General features: G+C 40.8%; 1 protein-coding gene across 1 annotated transcript in view; it reads left to right on the top strand.

Annotated features, from left to right (window-relative positions):
* Positions 1–22431, top strand: part of MAPK1 (mitogen-activated protein kinase 1) — a 108240-nt gene that overhangs the window by 53355 nt on the left and 32454 nt on the right. The window contains exons 2-4 of the mRNA XM_059140546.1: positions 6632–6814; positions 9469–9658; positions 21116–21232. Coding sequence (XP_058996529.1) covers positions 6632–6814; positions 9469–9658; positions 21116–21232 — 490 coding nt within the window. The remainder of the gene's footprint in view (positions 1–6631; positions 6815–9468; positions 9659–21115; positions 21233–22431) is intronic.

Here is a 22431-nt window from a genome sequence, read left to right as displayed (position 1 = left end):
GAACTCATTCATATGTCACTAATTTTAAAATGTGCACTCATTTCTGTGTATTTTCTTTGCAATTTTATCACATATGTAGGTTCATAAACCACAAATTTTTTTTTTTTTTTTTTTTTGACAGATTGAGAGAGAGCACATGTAAGTAGAGTGGCATACAGAAGGAGAGTGAGTAGAAGGCTCTCCACCGAGCAGGAAGCCACACAGGGCTCAGTCCCAGGACCCCGGGATCGTGACCTGAGCCGAAGGGATACACTTAGCTGACTGAGGCACCCAGGTGCCCCTAAACCACTATCACTCTTTTTGACATCTTGAAATGTTTAATTTTTTCCTTGTTATCATGTCTCTTTTTTCCCCTTAAATTTGTTTCTAGTTTTTTTAATTTTAGTTTTTTAAAAGATTTTATGTATTTATTTGACAGAGACACAGCAAGAGAGGGAACACAAGGGGAGTGGGAGCGGAAGAAGCAGCCTTCTTGAGGAGCAGGGAGCCGGATGTGGGGCTCTGTTCCAGGACCCTGGGATCATGACTCAAGCCAAAGGCAGCTGCTTAACGACTCAACCACCCAGGCACCCCTGATTTTTTTATTTTTAAGTAGGCTCCATGCTCAGCATGAAGCCCAGTGCAGGGCTTAAACTCACAACCCTGAGATCAAGACCTGAGCTGAAATCAAGAGTTGGACATTTGACTAACTGAGCCACTCTGGCACCCCTTAAAATTTTTTTAATTGAAATATAATTGACAGTATTCTGTTCTGTATTCAATTCTTCTCTCTCTTTTTCTTCTTCTTCTTCTTCTTTTTTTTTTTTTTTTTTTTTTAAGATTTTATTTATTTGAGGGATGCCTGGGCGGCTCAGTGGGTTGAAGCCTCTACCTTCGGCTCGGGTCATGATCCCAGGGTCCTGGGATCAAGCCCCGCATCGGGCTCCATGCTTGGCGGGGAGCCTGCTTCCCTTCCTCTCTTTGCCTGCCTCTCTGCCTACTTGTGATTTCTGTCTGTCAAATAAATAAATAAAAATCTTTTAAAAAATTAATTTAAAAAGAAAAGATTTTATTTATTTGAGAGAGAGCATGTGGATGAGTGAGAGGAGGGGCAGAGGGAGAGGGGGAATGCCAGGACGACCTGAGCCAAAGTCAGATGCGTAACCACCCAGGTGCCCAACAGTACTCTATTTCATGTATACACTGTAGTGATGTAACATTTGTATACATTGCTAACTGATTACCACAATAGTTCTGGTTACCATGTGTTAACCATGCAAAATTCATACAGTATTATTAACTGTATTCCCCATGTTATACATCACATCACCATGACATTTATTTTAAAACTGAAAGTTTGTATCTTTTTATTCCCTTCACCCATTTCACCCTGCCCCCAACCCCTTCCCTTCTGACAACTACTACTCAGTATCTATGAGTCTAGGTTTTATTTTATTTTGTTGTTTAGATTCCACTTAAAGGTGAAATGTGTGTATATACATATGTACATATATATTCATAACACACACATATATCCCACATCTTTATCCATTCTTCAGCAGACACTTAGGTTATTTCCCTGTCTTCACTATTGTAAATAATGCTGCACTGAAGAATGGTTGCACATATTTTTCTGAATTAGTGTTTTCATTTTCTTTAGGTAGATACCTAGAATGAAATTACTGGATTGTATGATAGTTCTATTTTTAATTTTTTGAGGTCCCTTCATACCGTTTTCCATAGTGGTCATACCCCCCCCCCTTTTTAAAGATTTTATTTATCTGTCAGAGAGATAGAGCACAAGCGGGGGGAGTGACAGGCAGAGGGAGAAGAAGCCTCCCCTTCTGAGCAAGGAGCCCTATGCAGGACTCCATCCCAGGAGCCTGGGATCATGACCTGAGCCAAGATCAAGATGCTTAACTGACTGAGCCACCCAGGTGCCTCTGTCTTTAGTTTTAGTTTTAGTTCTTTTTCATCATCAGTTTTTATTTACTGTTAAAGTTTATTTGCCTTATAGAGATGAGTTAGGAAGATTCTCCCTTTTTGTTTTTTAAAGATTTTATTTATTTGAGAGAGACAGAGAGCACAAGCAGGGGGAAGGGGAGAGAGAGGAGCAGACTCCTTGCTGAGCAGGGAGCCCAGTGTGGGGCTTGCTTGATCCCCAGAACCGGGAGATCATGACCTGAACTGAAGGCAGATGCTTAACTGATGAACCCACCTGGGCACCCTAAGATTTTCCTTTCCTTAATATTGAACAATTTACTTAAATTTTTGATTTTGAAAAGAGCAAGTTTATCAGTTCAAAGAAAAAATTTGAATATCTAAAATCAACTCATCCAAAGACAGTATAATCACATACTGATTGAGGTCCTAAACTGTACCCATAAATTGTTTACAGAGGCACATTTCAAGTAAAAGTTGTAGCATGGTATCAGTTGTGGGGGGAGATGGAGGTGAGCAAAGATTAAATTCTTAGAGGAAAGAAAAAAAAGAGTTGGTAATGCCAGAGTGATTTTAAAACAAAAGCTAACACCAAAAAGTCTATGATAAGATATAGCAAAATAGAATATAGAAAACGAAACTGAGAAATCCAAGGAAAAATGAGTAAATACAGAGTTGTTATGGAAGAATATGGAAAAGAGTTTTAATTTCCAAAAAGAGTATTTGTGACCAGTTCTATGACAGATTATATAAAACAAAAAGGAGCTAGAAAACCGATAGGAAATGACCCAACTCCATGGACAGAGTCGTGTCTTCTTTTCAAGTGGGAACCAATGAGGAGGATCTCATGCCTTCTCCCTTAAAAGGGATCAGTTGGTTATTTTATCAACTAGTGTTGATACAGTTGCTGGGGCATGTTAACCATAAGCCCCTCCCCCCAACAGTCATGCTCAGAAGCAAATTTTATGGCCATGTTTAACTGCCCTGCTTCAGTAAAATAAGAAATTTATAATGTTGAGTTTAAACCAATATTTTAACCTGTAAATTCTCTTTTGGTGGACTCATGCTCTATGATTTTAATTACCCAAAATGAGTTTTAATTTCTAAAAATATTCATTATCATTATCAAATTGGATTGTTTGAATGACATATCCCTCTGCCTGCTGAGCTAAAAATCAGTGGTTTAGGCCCTCATGCAACAAACCAAAGATTTGAGTAGTGATTCTTTTATTTAAGGAAATATATTTCATATCAAAGTATCAAGGGCACCTAAGTGCAATATATTAACAGTAGTGTGGGAGAATTGAGGTAAGTAAAAGTAAAGTGCCTCCTACAGCATTGTTCTACAGCATTGCATCAGTAATTCTCAGAATAAGCAGACTGACAAATACCACATAGAAGCACAAATTTGAGAAAAAAAACTTTCAATTTTACTGTTTTGTATTTCTAGCACTTGAGGAAACAAGCAATGTTTTATTGCCTGTCAGTGTTATTGCACTGCTTCAGTTCAGTGGTCCAGGTATTGATACTTATTAAAATGGAAAGCTCTTATAGAAAAGATTAAATAGAGTACTGATCATAAAGAGAGTGGTAACATTCAAGATTAAAATGCATCACAGTGGGGCCCCTGGGTGGCTCAGTTGGTTGAGCATCCAGCTCTTGGTTTCGGTTCAGGTCGTGATCCTCAGGGTCATGGAATTAAGCCCCGCACCAGGTTCCACGCTCACTGGGGAGTGTACTTCAAGATTCTCTTCCTCTGCCTCTTCCCCCAACTCACTCACTCTAATATCATCACAAAATTGAAGGCATAATTATTATTGCTTCTGCCTGAATTCTGTTAAGTCAGACCTTGAAGTCAGTTTGGAAAGAACTGGGCCGGCCCTGTGTGATAGCTATGGAACCTTTTTTTTTTTTTTTTTTTAAGTTTATTTTTTTAGTAATCTCTATACCCAATGTGGGTCTCCAACTCATGACCCTGAGATAGTCCGTCACATGCTCTGCCGAGCCAGCCAGATGCCCTTAGAACTCTTTTTTTGAAGAATATGTTACAGGTTTTGTTGTAAGATTACCCAAATATTGGGATGCCTGGGTGGCTCAGTTGGTTAGGCTGCTGCCTTCGGCTCAGGTCATGATCCCAGGGTCCTGGGATCAAGTCCCACATCGGGCTCTCTGCTCAGTGGGGAGCCTGCTTCTCTCTCTGCCACTTTCCCTGCTTGTGCTCTCTCTCTGACAAATAAAACAAAGTCTTTGCGGGGGGGGGGGGGGGGCTGGGAGATTACCCTAATATTTTGGTTAAGTGCTTTGAAGAAAAAAAAAGTAAGAGCCACTCTGGAAAGCAGTATGGAGATTCCTCAAAAAGTTAAAAATAGAATTACCATGTGATCCAGTAATTCCACTACTATTTACCTAAAGAATATGAAAACACTAATTCAAGGACATATGTACTCCTATGTTTATAGCAGTATTTTTTATAATAGCCAACCTACAGAAGCAACCCAGTTGTCCCTCAGTAGTAGGTAAGTGGATGACAATGTGTGTATATACAATGGAATATTAGTCGAGTAGCCTTTAAAAAAGAGTAAAATCTTGTAATTTGCAGTGACATGGATGGATCTAGAGGATATTATGCTAAGTGAAATAAGAGAAGACTTGGGGCGCTTGGGTGGCTCAGTGGTTAAAGCCTCTGCCTGCAGCTCAGGTCATGATCCCAGAATCCTGGGATCGAGCCCCACATCGGGCTCTCTGCTCAGCAGGGAGCCTGCCTCCCTCTCTTTCTGCCTGCCTCTCTGCTTGCTTGTGATCTCTCTCTGTCAAATAAATAAAATATTTTTTAAAAATAGGAGAAGACAAATTCTGTATGATTCAATTCATATGTGGAATTTAAGGTACAAAAGAAGTGAACAAAGAAAAAAGGCAAAAAAATAAACTCTTTCTTCTTACTCCCTCCCCACCCCAACCCTGACACTCTTAAATATAGAAAACAAATGTTATCAGAGAGGAGGTGGCTGGGGGGGGACGGATGAAATAGGTGAAAGGGCACTTATGATCAGTCACTAAGTACCACGTAGAATTGTTGAAGCATAATCAGGTGTTGTACACCTGAAACTAACATAAACTGTTCATTACTTATACTGGAATTTAAAAATTTTTTTTTTCAAAAAGGAAGGCCTAGGATGGGGCACAGAAACTAGCTTTTTAAAAATTTTTAAAATATTTATTTATTTGAGGGAAAGATAGAGTGGGGGTGGGGGGAGAGAGACTCTCAGGTGGACTCCACTGAGCACACCAGTGGCTGCAGGGCTCAATCTCACAACTCCGAGATCGTGGCCTGAGCCAAAATGAAGAGTCAGATGCTTTACCAACTGAACCCAGGTGCCCCGAAACTAGCACTTTTAACAAGAATGTCAGGTGATCCTTATGCAAGGGTCTGGAGACCACAGTTTGAGTAGCACTTTAGTTAAGTGATGGGACTCATCCACTGGTGGCAGCCTGTCAGTGCAGCATGTACCCAGATAGAGTGAGATGGAAGGACAGCTTCCTGAGAAGAGGACATAAACCTAAGGTACTTTGGAAAAAGAAGGCCTAGGGATATTAGTCCTTTGGGTAAATGAATTATTCTTTCTATATCTAAGGGAATCTTATCTGGGCAATGTACATAAAAACATTGCTGTCCTCTACTTTTTAAAGATATTGTGAAGACAAAATGTAATTAGGTATATGAAAAGAACTTTGAAGGGCAAGGTGTTTTTTTTTTTAATGTGTTACAGTAGGTTTCAAAACCATGCACTATCTTACCAGTACTATCTTAAAATGTGATTTTTTTTTCCCCCTATAGCTTTTGTGTTTTATGGTTAAAACCCACCTTAATACACATAGAACCACCATTTTTCTTCAAGAATAATGTGCTTATCATTTATATGACGTCAGTCCTGGCACTATATGAGCCTACATTAATTTGTTACTTAAAACAGTTAGGGACGCCTGGGTGGCTCAGTGGGTTAAAGCCTCTGCCTTTGGCTCAGGTCATGATCCCAGGGTGCTGGGATCCAGCCCCACATTGGGCTCTCTGCTCAGCAGGGAGCCTGCTTCCCTTTCTCTCTGCCTCCTTGTGATCTCTGTCAAATAAATAAGAAAAATCTTTAAAAAAAAAAAAAAAGCAGTTAAAAAAGAAGAAAGAGTCATGTCATTTTGCAAATAAGACAAAGTAGATTCAAGCAATGAAGGCGTCCTCTTGGGTCCATTTTTGTTGGGGCTGAAAATGTAGTTGATGGTCATTTGAATGTTGCTGCTGAGTCAGAGGAATCTGATACAATAGGAAGTTGTTTTGGAGACAAATGATTACTCTCACCAAAATGCAGTTGCTGTTAAAAACTGGGAAAATGTTTTGTGTATGGGTGTATGGCATAAACCATGTTCGGGGGCTCATGACAGTGGGCATCTACATGTTTATCGGGGCTGGGCTCTGTGTTAAGTTTGAGATTGAGTATGTTTTGCATTGTGCCAGCTACATCCTTCCTAGCTTGTGGCTTTTTTGTGGATAATATACATGCTACCTTCACCTGTATGAAACAAGTATTTACCCAGAGTGCTAAACATTTAATACTTTACCGATTTTTATTCTTTCTGCCAAGATGTTCCTAAACTATTTTAAATGCCATCTTTCCCCTCCCCCTCCTTTTTGTTTTTGTTGTTGTTGTTGTTGTTTTTTTAGCTCTGCTTATGATAATGTCAACAAAGTTCGAGTAGCTATCAAGAAAATCAGTCCTTTTGAACACCAAACCTACTGCCAGAGAACCCTGAGGGAGATAAAAATCTTACTGCGCTTCAGACATGAGAACATCATTGGAATCAATGACATTATTCGAGCACCAACCATTGAGCAAATGAAAGATGTGTATCCTTTTCAGACAGCTGCCTCCACTGATTGATCACCTTATTGAAGAAATGTAACTTGAAATACCTGGATTTATCAGAGTAAAGGAAAAGTATATAAACCACATTAAAGGGAAAATTGTAATCTGCTTGCTATTAGACTTGTATAATTTTTTTCTTTGATTCATTTTTATGAGTTGTCAGTAACTCTTTTTAGTGTCTTTTAGAACCTGTATTTTTACTGTCTATTATTTACTGTCCATTCCAGTAAAGATTTTGGTTAAGTATAGTTATGGAAAATCTTAACACCATTTCCAGTCATGTTTTTTCCATTCTAGATATTGTTTGTTGAGGTAAAAAGAGCGGGAATGAATAGTAGAGTAATAAGAAGGAGGTTGTGCTGGATATCACCTGGTCAAATCCAGACTGTCCTGATCTTAGACAATGTCATTCACCTTTAGGTCTGTTTTCTCATTATTAAGGTACTAGCCTAGCCTTCATGGTCTTTAAATTTGACTCAGCTCTGAAATTACGTTATTAACTATCAGCAGCATTTAGAAATCTGGTCCAGAGAATGCTCCGTGGTTAAAGACTGCATTTGAAAGATAGAAGCATTAAGTATCTGAAGAGAGTCTGCCAGAGAAAAGTTACTATTCAGGCTAGTACAGCATTCCTACCAGTTTTCCCAGTTTGCTTTTTGCCCAGCTGGGGACAGGCAGCTCACTGTCTCTAGGCAGCCCTCCCCCCCCCCCTTTTTTTGAGATTTTATTTATTTATTTGGCAGAGACATAGCGAGAGAGGGAACACAGCAGAGGGGGTGGGAGACGGAGAAGCAGTCCTCCTATAGAGTAGGGAGCTGGATGCGGGGCTTGATCCCAGGACCCTGTGATCACGACCTGAGCCGAAGGCAGACGCTTAATGACTGAGCCACCCAGGTGCCCCAGCCCTTTCCATTTTTTTAAACAGCTCTGTTATCAAGTTGTAGTGTTAAGTGAAATGCCTCCTGCTACCACCTGTTGTCCTCCTTTACCTTTTACTAGGAAAATCAAGTCTGTTTCAAGATGACAAGTTTTCAAATTCTGTTTCCTCTGAATCCCATACTGTGTCTCATCTAACATAAATCTGTAGGGGACATACAATAATATTTACACAGAAATGAATAAGAGATACACAGAAATACTGCTAATGAAATAATAATCGGGTGAAGTTAAAGCTAAAGAGTTCTAGAATGTAATTTCTGTAAGAAAGAAATCATCCACAGATAAAATTCTAGGTGGCTTAGATATGTGGGTAGGCAAGAAAGCAAGAGGAGTAAAGGCAGCGTGAGCCCCTTAGCATGACTTCCCAATGCTCTCATTTATTTAAGATCTTAACCTTAATTAAGAGTCAAGCACATAGGGCACCTGGGTGGCTCAGTGGGATAAGCCGCTGCCTTCGGCTCAGGTCATGATCTCAGGGTCCTGGGATCGAGTTCCGCGTCAGGCTCTCTGCTCAGCAGGGGGCCTGCTTCCCTTCCTCTCTCTCTGCCTACTTGTGACCTCTCTCTACCAAATAAATAAAAATCTAAAAAAAAAAAAAAGAGTCAAGCACATAGAAGGCTGCATTTAGTAGTAGTGTGTTCTAGGTCTGTGTTTCCGAAGGTTTTATTCTTCAGGAGAAGGAGGGGGGACAAGAAGGGAGATAAAAGAACAGTGACATTAGAAGTTGTTGCTGGATTGCACTATTGGGTATTTACCCTAAAGATACAAACGTAGTGATCCAAAGGGGCACGTGTACTCGAATGTTTATAGCAGCAATGTCCACAATAGCCAAACTATGGAAAGAACCTAGATGTCCATCAACAGATGAATGGATCAAGAAGATGTGGTATATATACACAATGGAAATAATCAAAAGAAATGAAATCTTGCCATTTGCGACAACATGGATGGAACTAGAGCGTATCATGCTTAGCGAAATAAGTCAGGCAGAGAAAGACAACTATCATATGATCTCCCTGATATGAGGAAGTGGTGTTGCAACATGGGGGCTTAAGTGGGTACGAGAAGAATAAATGAAAGAAGATGGGATTGGGAGGGAGACAAACCATAAGTGACTCTTAATCTCACAAAACAAACTGAGGGTTGCTGGGGGGAGGGGGTTTGGGAGAAGGGGGTGGTATTGTGGACATTGGGGAGGGTATGTGCTTTGGTGAGTGCTGTGAAGTATGTAAACCTGGTGATTCACAGACCTGTACCCCTGGGGATAAAAATATATGTTTATAAAAAATAAAAAATTATATTAAAAAAAAAAAAAAGAAGAAGTTGTTGCTGGGCCAAAGAGAAGAGGGGAGTGTATGATGCCGGCTGGCCACCCTTGGAGAGGGTTTGTTGACAATGGACTAGGATGAAAGATTATCCAGTATTTGTATTAACAGCCTGTCTCATCTCAGTCTAGGCCTGTTATTGATCATATCAGGCAGATATTAATGGCTATTTTTTCCACAGGACTTAAGAAGGTTAACTATTTCAGATTCCTTCCATAGAGGTAAATCAGATTTTCATCAGTTTCTCATTTTCCTTGCAGGCCTCATGATATAATAATGGATTGTTTGGGGAGAAGGTTCGTTTTGATTTCAGTGTGCTTTGCTAAGTGTAACCAGATAATTTGCTCTGTTACCTTAACCTGTCTAAACAGATATATAGTACAGGACCTCATGGAAACAGATCTCTACAAGCTCTTGAAGACGCAACACCTCAGCAACGACCATATCTGCTATTTTCTTTACCAGATCCTCAGAGGGTTAAAATATATCCATTCAGCTAATGTACTGCATCGTGACCTCAAACCTTCCAACCTGCTGCTCAACACCACCTGCGATCTCAAGGTCAGCCGGTTGTTTACTCTTAGGGTGATACATGTTGGGGGGAAAAACAGTCCTCCTTCACTGGGCTTAAACCATTTTTATGTACCCCCCCCCACACACACACAAGTAAAAAGCGCTAGGTCTCTTCTCCATCCAGTTCTACCATCTAGAGGTAACCACTATAACATATTGGTATATTTTCTTCCAGAGTTCTTGCTGTTTTCTTACATACATGTGTACATTTATGCTTACATATATGAAAGCAGGATCATGTGCATTATGTATAAGTTAAAAAATCATTTCATTGGTAACCTTTTTCTTCAATAAGTTTTATACAAAGAATACTCAGAAAACAACTGAAAACTTAGCCTTTATGACTTTAGTAGTTAGGATGTTCCCAATTAATGTGAAAAACCCTAGATCCTTAGAGTCCTCAGAGTTCTCATAAAAATGGGCAGCATTTGGGACACCTGGGTGATCTCAGGGTCCTGGGATCAATTCCCATATCAGGCTCCTTGCTCACTGGGGAGCCTGCTTCTCCCTCTGCCTGCTGCTCCCCTGCTTGTGCTCTCTCTCTGACAAATAAATAAAATATTTTTTTTTAATGGGCAGCATTTGCAAACATATATTTGTTTTAACAGTAGCAAAGCTAAACAAGGAGGGAAATCTAAGGCTGTATTAGATATGAAAGAATGTGGATTCAGTCTGATAAAAATGCATGTGAATCCAAGAAGACCTAGATAAATGGAAAGATAGCAGTGTCTGGATTGCAAGACTTAACACTATTTAGGAGGCAGAGCTCCCCCAAATTGATCTACACAGTGTGATCCCTGACAAAGCTCTAGGTGGCTTTTTTGCAGATATGGACAGCTTGGTCCTGAAATGCATATAGAAATTCAAGAGAACCAAAATAGCCAAAATCGTATGAAAGAACAAAATTGAAGGACTTATCACACTTCTTGATTTCAAAACTTAACAAAACTATAGTAATCAATTAATCAGTGAGTAAATAAACCTGTATGTTATGATAACTGATTTTTGGTGAGAGTACCAAAGTCATTCTTTTCAACAAATGATTGAAGTGCTGGGACAACTGAATATATGCTCATATCATGTATAAAAATTAACACAAAACAAATCAAAGACCTAAAATTTTTTTTTTTTTTTTAAAGATTTTAATTTGAGGGGAGCCTGGGTGGTTCAGTCAGTTAAGCGTCTACCTTTGGCTTAGGTCATGACCCCGGGTCCTGGGATTGAGCCTGGCATCCTCAGGCTCCCTGCTCAGTGGGGAGCCTACTTCTCCCTCTCCCTCTGCCACTCCTCTTGCTTGTGCTGTCTTGTGCTTGTGCTCTCTCGTGCTTGCGTGCTCTCTCTGTCAAATATATAAATAAAAACATAAATTTTTTTAATTTGAGAGAGCAAGCATGCACTTGATGTGTGTGCACGAGCCAGGGGAGGGGCAGGGGGGAAGGAGAGATGAGTAGACTCTCTGCTGAGTGTGGAGCCAGTTGCCAGCCAATCCCAGGACCCTGAGCCGAACTGACTGAGCCACCCAGGTGCCCCTAGAGACCTAAATTTAGAAGCTAAATGGAAATGGAAAACATTGGAGTGAGTCTCTGCAATCTGGCATTAGGCAGTCCTATTATACATTACACCAGAAGGACAAGCAACAAGAGGGAAAAAAGCTGGGATTTTTTTTTTTTTTTTTTAAGATTTTATTTATTTATTTATTTATTTATTTATTTATTTATTTATTTATTAAAGATTTTATTTATTTGACAGATCACAGGTAGGCAGAGAGGCAGGCAGAGCTAGAAGGGGAAGCAGGGTCCCCGCTGAGTAGAGAGCCTGATGCGGGGCTCCATCCCAGACCCTGGGATCATGGTGAAGCCAACAGCAGAGGCTTAACCCACTGAGCCACGCAGGGCACCCCAAAAATTGGATTTCATGTAGATGAGGAACTTGTGTTACAGAGTAAACCATCAAGTGAAAAGACAACCCACAAAATGAGAGAAAATATTTATAAATCATGTGTTTGATAAGAGATTTATATCTTGAATATATGAAAAACTCTTATAACTCAACAATTAAAAATAAATAGCCCAGTTTAATATTCGGCAAAGAATCTGAATGGACATTTTTCTAAAGAAGTTAGGCAAATGGCCAGTAAGTACATGAAAAGATGTTTGTTATCATAAGTCATAGGGAAATGCAAGTCAAAACCACAGTGAGATACCAGTTTATACATACTAGGTTGACTGTAATCAAAAAGTCAGGTGATAAGTGTTGGTAAGGATTTCACTCAATGAAAATATGTCCACACAAAAACTAGTGTACAAATAATCTAAAGTAGCATAATAGTCCAAAAGTGGAAACAGTTTGAATATCCATTTGATGGTAAATAATTAAAATGTGGTAGATCCATACAGTGGAATAAAAAGAAATGGAATACTGGTATATGCTATAATGTGGATGAACCTTAGAAAATTATTATGTAAGTAAAGGAAGCCAGTCTTGGTTCTATTTACATGAAATATCTAGAATAGATAAATCTGTAGCACAGGAAGTGGATAAAATAAAATAAAATCCTAGGCAGGTGGGATTGGGGAGGATTGGGGAGACTGCTGATGGATACAAGATTTCTTCGTGTGGTTACAAAAATTTTCTAAAATTAGAAGGGGGTAACAGTTGCGTGCCCTGTGAGTATAATACCAAAACCATTGAATTATATACCTTAAGTGGATGAATTATGTGGTATGCAAATTATATCTCAGAGCTATTTTAAAAGTGCATTTAGATGTATAAAGTGATCATTTCTTGGACTTCAGTTTAACAAACATTCCTGTGAGAAGCCCTTAAGGAGTACCTGGCAAGGGAGAGGGAGGAGTGTCTGTCTCTGCAATCTGAAAACTCATAGGTCAGAAGTCTGATAAACAATAGATTATTGTAATAATATCTGCTGTAACTGAGATACTGAAAAGAATAGTGTACAAATGCAAAGGAGAGAGTGGGTTAGTTCTGGCTGGGGCTTTGAGAGGCATCAGGAAACAGGTGGTATCCATGCTTGTCCTCTAGAGATGGGCAGGCTTTCAGTAAGGGAGTGGCTGTGTTGAGCAAAGAGTATCATAGTAGGCAAAAGGAACAACAGAAAGGAAATAAGAAGTTAAGGGATAAACACTGAGGCCTGCTTTGTGTGGCTGCAGCTTTGGATGAGAATTAGGAAGTCATTGATACTAAGCTGGAGCTGTTGGTTGAAAGTAGATCTTGGAGAACCTTCTGGAACTATCTGAAAAAAAAGGCGGTGGGTTCTGCTCCAGGTAGTCGATTAGCTTATTCACTATCATTGAGTGTTTGAAACAGGGTGACCAACATTCTGTGAGATGTAGTAGAGGGTAGCTTCCTACATTAGATATAGTTTGGTTGGACTCTGTCACCTCTTGGGATCTGACAGAATTAGATTCTTGTCTTACGTGGGGTGTAACCAGATCCTTTCCCATCGATCTGCAGCTAAAAGCCAGGTGGGCACAAAAGGAATGAAGCTGCTCATAGGAATAGCCACTTAGTGATTTTCTTGAAAAATTACAGTATTTTTGTCTCCTAGTTCTTCCTTTTTTCTTTCTATTTCTTACTACAACTCTGTTATGACAGATTGCTTCCGTTTGTTTTTGAAGAGATGTTCTCGATCAGTATTTTCAGTATATAGTATTTTTGGGAAAAGTTGACTCCTAACTTTGTTTGAAAATGCTCATCCTTAAAAAGAAAACAAACAGAACCAGACTACTTTTTTGTCTGTTCACTGTTTGTGGGCTTCTCTTTACCTAGGGCCATTTTATTCATACTTACCAAAATTTATACCCACATTGATCTGTGTTGTTGGCCATCCACACAATCTGTGTATTGTTTTCAAAAGCCAGAATAACACAGAAGTTCAGAAACACAGTGGGATTATATAGATATTTACAATAGTGCAATTCACCCACATTTTGAAATGTATGTATGGGGTGTGCTTAATTCACATGGGCATAAATATTCAGGAGGTATGGCTTGTCATCTCTGATTTGTCATGGTGAGCATGTCCCAAAGGTAGGTCAAGGGACAGTGACAGTTTAGGTGTGTATATAAGAGTTGAGAGCACCAATGGGGAGAAGGGTCTTGTTTGCTTGAGCTCTGAAATCACTGTATCTATCACATCCTCAGTACCCTGGGGTGACCATGATACCTGTACTACAGGTCCCTGTGCCTAGAAAGTTTATAACCGGTGATCTTGCCTCTTGTCATTTAGGGTTTTTTGAATTTTCAAGTAGACAGTCATGTCATTTTCTTCCTTTTTTCCATTGGTTTCTGTTAACTAAAGTATTTCTTACTCTTGAGCCCTCAGGATATCAGCTGTTATTAATGTCTTCAGACTTAACTTTTCACGGTCAACAATAGTAAGATTTCTTTCTCACTTCCATAAACATGCTTTGCACTTGTTATTTGAAGCCCTGAGACAAATAGATGTTGTCCTCTTAGAACCTTCTGGGAGCCTCTCTTATAGACTCCCATTTTATTTCTCAGGGCCACAGAAACACAAGGGTTGTAGATCTATTTGGAGATTATGCTGGCATATTTCTAGTGGTACTACCAGGGGAATTAGGTCTCTAGCAGTCTGTGTCCTTAATGTTCGCTAGACAGAGCCCACAGAAATCGCAATTGGAGTCCCAGGTTGCTAGTATCATAGCCTTTTTAGTTCTGGTTATGCCTAGGAAGGAGGATTCTGGAACACAGGACATGAAAGCTATCTTTGGGGTTTCCTTTGTTTAATGAAAATCTGAGTTTGCAGAGCCTATAAAGTAGCCAGGTAGAAGTGCTAGAGCTCATTTTGTGTTTCTTGTACCATATGCAATTTGTCCATACCTTCCTTTGTATGGAATTATGATGAATTTTTTTTTTAAATTTTGTAACCTTTGTAGTTTTTAGTCAATACCATATAAATTTGGCTAGGTCTGTTTTTTAAATCATATGAGCTTTTCATTGATGACTATGAATAGAGTTGTGAAATCTAGAGGTTTAAACCCCACATCTCCCTCTGTATTTTAAATTGTAACCAATAACTTTTGAGAACCTACTGGTCTATGTCCTGTGCTAGGCTGGGGGGATATAAATAGTAAAACGAGGTCACCCTTATACCAACTTACTATTCTGAACATCGGTCACTAAATGAAAGGGATGAAACATTTTCCTGTCTTTCTAGTATGGTTTGTGCATCAGGGTAAACAGCTCCAATTGATGAAGAATTGGCTCTTTTAAAAGAATGCCAGCTAGTTAATGCAGAACAAATAGTAAACTAGAAAAATCATCATTTTGCAGCTTCCAATGAAATAATTGGTTTGTACAGTATCATCCATGGATCCTCTGCTCACTTTGCTCAGACTCTCAGACCTTAGGTGGGCTGCTGCTGCCTCCCCATATGAATTCCCTCTTCATCTCACACATCCATTCCCTGATCTGGAGCTCCCTCTTATTTCTGCTTGGGTTCCTCATACCCCCATGGGCCACTGTGGTTCTCCCACAGAGATCCTTATGTCACATGGCCAACCCCTTAAGGGTGGACTGGATTTTCTGCAGGGAGAGGATGAGGAAGAACAACTGCACATTTAATTTTAATCCTAAGAAGATAGTTGTATTGCAGCATTCAGCATGATAGGTTATGTTGTCCTTCCTAGTAAAGGAATACTAGGAATTCCAGCTTTTAATTTTTCCTTCTTCTTCAATATTGCCACTTTGAATAGTGTAATTTTTTTTAAGTTATTTATTTTTTTGACAGTGAAATCACAAGTAGGCAGAAGTAGGCAGAGAGGCAGGCAGATAGAGAGGGAGAAGCAGGCTCCCTGCTGAGCAGAGAGCCCAATGTGGGGCTCCATCCCAGGACCCCAGGATCATGACCCGAGCTGAAGGCAGCGGCCTAACCCGCTGAGCCACCCAGGTGCCCCGGAATGGTGTAATTTTACTAACATTAATTGTTTAACATAAGATATTAACCCTGGTAATTCTGTACCTTGATTTTTTTTTTTTTTAAGATTTTATTTATTTATTTGACAGACAGAAATCACAAGTAGGCAGAGAGGCAGGCAGAGAGAGAGGAGGAAGCAGGCCCACCGCTGAGCGGAGAACCTGACATGGGGCTTGATCCCAGGACCCTGAGATCATGACCTGAGCTGAAGGCAGAGGCTTTAACCCACTGAGCCACCCAGGCACCCCTTGATTTTTATTTTTTAAAAGATTATCAGTAATTCAGATATTGTGAAAAATGGTCACCACTAGAGTCTGTGCCAGTTAATCCACTCCAGTTGTGCTTCATAAACATGTGAAGTAAGTCATTTATTGACTAAACATCAAGTGTCCATTATGTATATAACATTTAGGAATAACCAGTCAGTCAAGTGTTGCCTTTTTCTAGGGACTTGATAATCTTTTAGCTGGGGAGATAAGCATATGCTCAGCTGTCATGGATTGTGGGAGATACTTTAATATGTGTCTAACAGAGTATTAGAGGAGTTTGGAAAAGTGAGCAGTGAGTTCTTGGGTGGGGTGTTGTTGATTTCTGGGGAACTTCTCAGAAGGGGTAACATTCAAGCTGGATTTAGGGTAAGGGAATGGAATGGATAGGGCACTCAGTGGAAAGGTCATTGCACAGTTAGGTCATAAACGCAGATGTAGTATTGAGTCAGTAGGAGCAGATGTGGGCAGAGAAGGCGGTAGGAGAGAGGAGATTAGGAAGATAGTTTGGTGGCAGCATGTGAATAGTCTTGAAGGTTATGCTTAAATAATTAGGGTTTCGGGGCGCTTGGGTGCCTCCTTCGGTTAAGCATGTGCCTCCAGCTCAGGTCATGATCTCAGGTTCCTGGGATCAAGCCCCTGCTCAGCGGGGAACCTGCTTCTCCCTCTCCCTCTACCCTTCTCCTCCTCATGTGCGCTCTCTCTCTCTCTCTCTCTCTCAAATAAATAAAATCTTTTTTTTTTAAAAAAATTGCATTTTGTTCAGTAGGTGAAGGGGATTGGTTAAAGATTTTGAGCCAGAAAGGTGACTTATATTTTAGAAGCAGCATTTAGACAGGAAGCTAAAGGATGAATTAGCTTGCAGGCAGGTAACCAAGCTAGTTTTCCTAATTCCAGCAAACTAAACTGAATCTCAGCTAAGGTCGTGACAGTTGAGATGTGGAAGCAGTCAATTCAAGAGCCGTTTTAGGAGGCTTCAGGTCTAGTTGCCACCTATGCCCCTCATACTTGCCCAGCTAGATTCTTTAGGGCATGCTCTGGCTTTCCCCCTGTCTTTCCATAGTTAGCATCTTTTCAGTGGTTCAGTATCACTTCAGAGGGGCCTCCTCAGAGTGCCTGTCCCACCAAAAGTAGTGTGTCCACTACCGCTGTATTAGCTGTTTCTTCCTCTGTAACAAATCACCTGAAAAGTAGTGGTCTGAAACAATAGTAATCCTGTATTAGCTCATTGTTTCTGTGGATCAGGAATTAGTCAAAGGGTAGCAGTGATGATTGGTTTCTGCTCCCACATCTGGATATCAGCTAGAAGATGTGAAGTTAGGGACTGGAATCCTCTGATGTACCTGGCAATTGATACTGGCTGTCACCTGGAACAGCCACATACAGCCCAGGTGTCCTGGGTTCCCTCCTGAGGGTTCCAGGTACCCCAGTAGAGAGAGAGAGAGCCCAGTGGAAGTCGTGTTGCATTTTATGATAGCCTCCGAAGTCACATAGTATCACTTCTGCCATGTTCTCTTGGTTCAGGCTGTTAAAAAGTTTTGCACAGATTCAAGAGGAGGGAAGATAGATCCTGTCCTCTTGATAAAAGTTCAGAGACCTTATAAGAAGAACATGGGGGATGGGGTTATAATGATGTGTCCCTTTTTAGAAAATATATATGCCATGACTGTGTATAAAGTTATTCCACTTGTCCCCTGTCTTTGTAGATTACTAGGAATGTAATCAACCCCTCTAAAACATAGCTTCCATTTCTTCGTCCACAGTCCAGGAGGACCATGGAAACATCAGCTTCAGTACATGGCCTCCCTCATCTGTGAATTTCTTATATTCTGGCTTTTTAAATCTATCTGGGACTTACTTTTTTTTTTTTTTCAGCTAGCCAGTGAGAGCTGTGTATCAAGTCTAGACCCATCCAGTCTCTGTCCTATCAGGCATGGGGGCAATGAAGGATCTGTGACCATGGTTTGGGGTTTGTGCTGGTTTTGCACGGCTGACAAGATGCAGTATTTCTTCTCCGTACAATTCAAGATGTGGCTTTAGGTGTCCATTTATACAACAGAGGGCAGACTGAATGGTGAGCTTTGGTTGAATTCGAATCAGATGAAGTGTTAGCTCTCAAAAGAAAAACTGGGTTACAGATACATTGAAGAATTCAAGCCACAGAATTAAAAAAGATTGGTGGTAGGGCAATGTGCCAGGTGATGGCTCGGAATGGCTTAGAGGACTCACCTCCAGATTGTAGGAAGAAATCATCAATTGTTGCTTCTCTGAGTTGGAAATCATGCCAAAGAGGACCATGTTGCTAGTGAGCTTCCTGGGCATGACTACTAGGAAGCCTTCCTGCAGTTGGTGTCACTGGAATTAGTAGCAAAGGCTTGAAAGAAACAAACAGGGTGCCAGGGACATTGAAAGCCTCAAGATCAGCCAAGCCAAAGTTAGTATTTACTGTGAGCCCACATAAAAGCTTATGGCCATACATCAACCAGGTTCTCTTACAGGCCCATTACTATTAGGAGTGTAATGGCATTGATTGGCAAGCCAGCTTTGAAAGGTGAGGGTGGTGCTTATGATGGATGTTAATGTAGACTGAAGTTACGAGAGTATAGTAGCCAGAGTTAGTGTCAGAGCTACAGAGCAGGACCAGGATTTCCTCATCAGGCCACTCAATACACATAGAAAATTGCCTCTGGTAGAGGAACTTGGCAAAGCAGATGTGACATTTGCTTCTTTTAAAGATGCAGTAGATTGATGGTGATTGTTCAGCCACAGATACATAACCCTTCCTCAGTGGTGTAGTCGAAGTCTGCTGCAGGACTTGTGGGATCAGAGGCACTGTATGGCAATCCCCGGGTCCAAGGCTAGAGGAAGACATTTGTGCAGTGAATGGGAGCTTTCCGAAGTTGAGTTGAGACACCCAACTCTGGGATATTTAAGCAAAGATTGATATCCATTTAAGAATATTTCTTAAGCATGTCCTTTCCTCCTTGTCTCCATTTTTATGGCCTGAGCTCAGGCTTATATTCTTTTTTTTTTTTTCTTTTTTTTTTTTAATTTTATTTATTTAACAGACAGAGATCACAAGTAGGCAGAGAGGCAGGCAGAGAGAGAGGAGGAAGCAGGCTCCCTGCTGAGCAGAGAGCCTGATGCGGGGCTCTATCTCAGGACCCTGGGATCATGACCTGAGCTGAAGGCAGAGGCTTTAACCCACTGAGCCACCCAGGCGCCCCTCAGGCTTATATTCTTAACTGAATTAAAGTAGTAATGCTCCAAAACAGTGTGTTTTCCAGGCTGCCTTGCCTTATACTCTGGCCTGTATTTATTAACGTGTCTCCCGCTTTCTCAGGTTAGTTCTCCAGATGCTGAGGAATTAAAACATCCTCCAGTTGTGTGAGCTGAAGTGTAGTTGACCCTTGAAAAACACAGCGATACGGGACACCAACACCCCATCACCCCCCCATACAATAAAAAATCCTCATTAAAAAAAATTCTGTGTATAAGTTTGATTCCCCCCAAGTTTAATAACCTTCTGTTGATCAGGAGCTTTAACCAACAACATCAAGTCAATTAACATATTTTGTATGTCATATGTATTATACACTGTATTCCTGCAATAATACCTAACTTAATTTTTTTGGTATTTCTAGGCTACACAGTTCATCTGTGAGTTTTTTTTTTTTTCAGATTGTTGCAGATCTCCAAAAAGTTTTCCAATATATTTTATTGAAAAAAAGTCCATGTGTGAGCAGACTTGGATAGTTTAAACCCATGTTCTTCAAGAGTCAACTGTATATTATAGTTAAATTTCATATGTTTGGGAGTCTGGAGTAGCACCAAAGTATTTGGGATGCCTGAGTGGCTCAGTCGTTTGGGTGTCTGCCTTCGGCTGGGGTTATGATCCCCTGTTTCTGGGATTAAGCCCTGCATTGGGCTTCCTGCTCAGTGGAGAGCCTGCTTCTCCCTCTCCCTCTGCTGTTCCTCCCGGTTGTTTGCGCTCTCCTTTCTCTCTCTCTGTCAAATAAAATCTTTAAAAAAATTCGTCTTCAGCATATGAGACTTCGTAAGGCTTTGGGAGTAGATTTGACTACATGGAAGAGGAGGAAAGTGGGAAGAATTTTTGGAGGTTGGGGTACCTGGGAGGCTCAGTCATTAAGTGTTTGCCTTTGGCTCACGTCGTGATCCCAAGGTTCTGGGATCAAGCTCTGCATCAGGCTTCCTGCTTGGCGGCAAGAAACCTGCTTCTCCCTCTCCTGCTCCCCCTGCTTATGTTCCCTCTCTCACTGTGTCTCTCTCTGTCAAATAAATAAAATCTTTAAAAAATAAATAAATAAAAGACCCTTTGGAGATACCTACATTTGTGGAACAGGTAAAAGAATGGCAGGAAGTAAAGTCTGAGAAGCAAGGCAAGTGTAGGTCAAGGAGCCGATCTAGCAGTGTTATCCTCAGGGACCAGCAGGAGTAGGCCCGAGAAAGGACCCTGGGCAGTTTCTGGTAACTTTATTTTTACCCAGAACAGTTTTTGTCAAGTGACCTAAGCAAGATTTCTTTGGGATAAGTAGATAATGAAAGATGAGTATGCCTCTTAACAGAGTCCTCCAGCCTGTTCTTCATCTCCAACATGTTGAATGGTCATCACTACCTTCCAGGTTGTTGTGAGGATTGTATAAGAATGAGTATATAGGGGCGCCTGGGTGGCTCAGTTGTTAAGCGTCTGCCTTCAGCTCAGGTCATGATCCCAGGGTCCTGGGATCGAGCCCCGCATAGGGCTCCTAGGCTCAGCGGGGAGCCTGCTTCTCCCTCTCCCACTCCCTTACTTGTGTTCCCTCTCTTGCTATGTCTCTCTCTGTCAAATGAATAAATAAGATCTTTAAAAAAAGAAAAAGAGGGGCGCCTGGGTAGCTCAGTGGGTTAAGCCTCTGCCTTCGGCTCAGGTCATGATCTCAGGGTCCTGGAAACGAGCCCTGCATCGGGCTCTCTGATCAGTAGGGAGCCTGCTTCCCCTGCCCTGCCTCTCTGCTTACTTGTGGTCTCTGTCAAATAAATAAATAAAATCTTTAAAAAAAAAAAAAAAGAACATATAGAATTAACAGGGAAGCTTCTGCCACATAGTAATGGTAGCATCTGCTTATCATCATCATTATTGCTATTATCTTTTTTATTTTTATGATGTTTTGATACTAATTTCATTAGCGTCTCTAAGGTGTCCCATTTTTTTTCTCTTAGATCTGTGACTTTGGCTTGGCCCGTGTTGCAGATCCAGACCATGATCACACAGGGTTCCTGACGGAGTATGTAGCCACACGTTGGTACAGGGCTCCAGAAATCATGTTGAATTCCAAGGTAAGGATCATAGGTTTTCATAAAAAGAAAACCAAGAAGCAAAAGAACTTTGGATATGTGTTGCAGTAAGCCTCCCTCCCAGTAAGCCTCTCTACCTAGCTTGAGGCTTGACCTGTCTGGCCAGAATCAAGCTGCTGCCTTAATCTCCAGTTCAGCATTAACCTTCTGGGCCCTGGGTTTTGGCCTCTGTCTCTCTGCTGGAGTAGTGCTGATGATGTGTTGTAGAGTTGGGGGGCATGCCCATCTCTTCACTGTTAACAATAAATGGTCTGTGTCCTAGCCCTTGGTCAACTTTTCTAAAGTCCTACCTATGGCAGCTCTTAACACCTGCTGCTGCCACAGATGAGTGCAGGCTGGGTTTGTTACAGGTTATGATAGTGCGTATTTTTTTGAAGGTGGACCGGGGCTGTTCTACAAAAGTCAGGTTTATCTGGTAATGAAGAAGGTCTCTTCAGCAAAATTACAACCATAGTTGGAAGAAAATGTAGGTATGGAAAGAATAGGAAGTATTATGGATTCTTTCAAAATTGTATGGTAGTCCTGCTTCCAGATAGATGTACCTCTGCATCTCAGAGTGGCTGTATAGAGTGCATACAGGTGGAAGGCAAACATTTCTAACAATATCTGTGTCTTGGTTGTAAGAAATGATTGAATAAATTTATAAAAGCAAGAAAAAGTGAAGTATGACATCTTTTTTAGGTTTATGAGCCAGGTGGCAATCATTGAGGGCTGCTGTGGAGATTGAGATTCAGTATTTTTAATACATCATTTGCAAATAGTGTATGAATGAGTGTCAGATTTAAGAAAGTAAGTGGACCCAACATACTTCTATATCTAATATCTCAAAATTAGGAGATTTTGAACTTAATTCTATCTCTCGGTTTGCAGACTACCCCCAGTACTAGGTGGGCAAAGAGAAAATAAAGAGGCATACCACTCCAGATGGGTAGTGGCAGTCTTAATATGTAAGGGAACTTATTACAGGGCTCGTCTTGGGCAGCCACAACATGAGTAAATCTCGGCACTCATCTGCCAAACCTTTAAAGTTTATATAGAGCCCTTAACTGGGCTCAGTAACGTATACAGCCCAGATAGTCTCAAAAACACGTATTCTTTCAAGGCTACATCCTTGAAAATGGCTGCTGTGGGAACGGTGGGCAGAGCACATATTCCAAGGCTAGAGGAAGGGTGAGGAACTT

This window comes from Mustela lutreola, chromosome 11 (genome assembly GCF_030435805.1).
Source record: "Mustela lutreola isolate mMusLut2 chromosome 11, mMusLut2.pri, whole genome shotgun sequence".
NCBI classification, from domain to species: Eukaryota; Metazoa; Chordata; class Mammalia; order Carnivora; family Mustelidae; genus Mustela; species Mustela lutreola.
The sequence above is the reverse complement of the archived record's forward strand: the minus strand, read 5'-3'. Positions and strand labels throughout refer to the sequence as shown.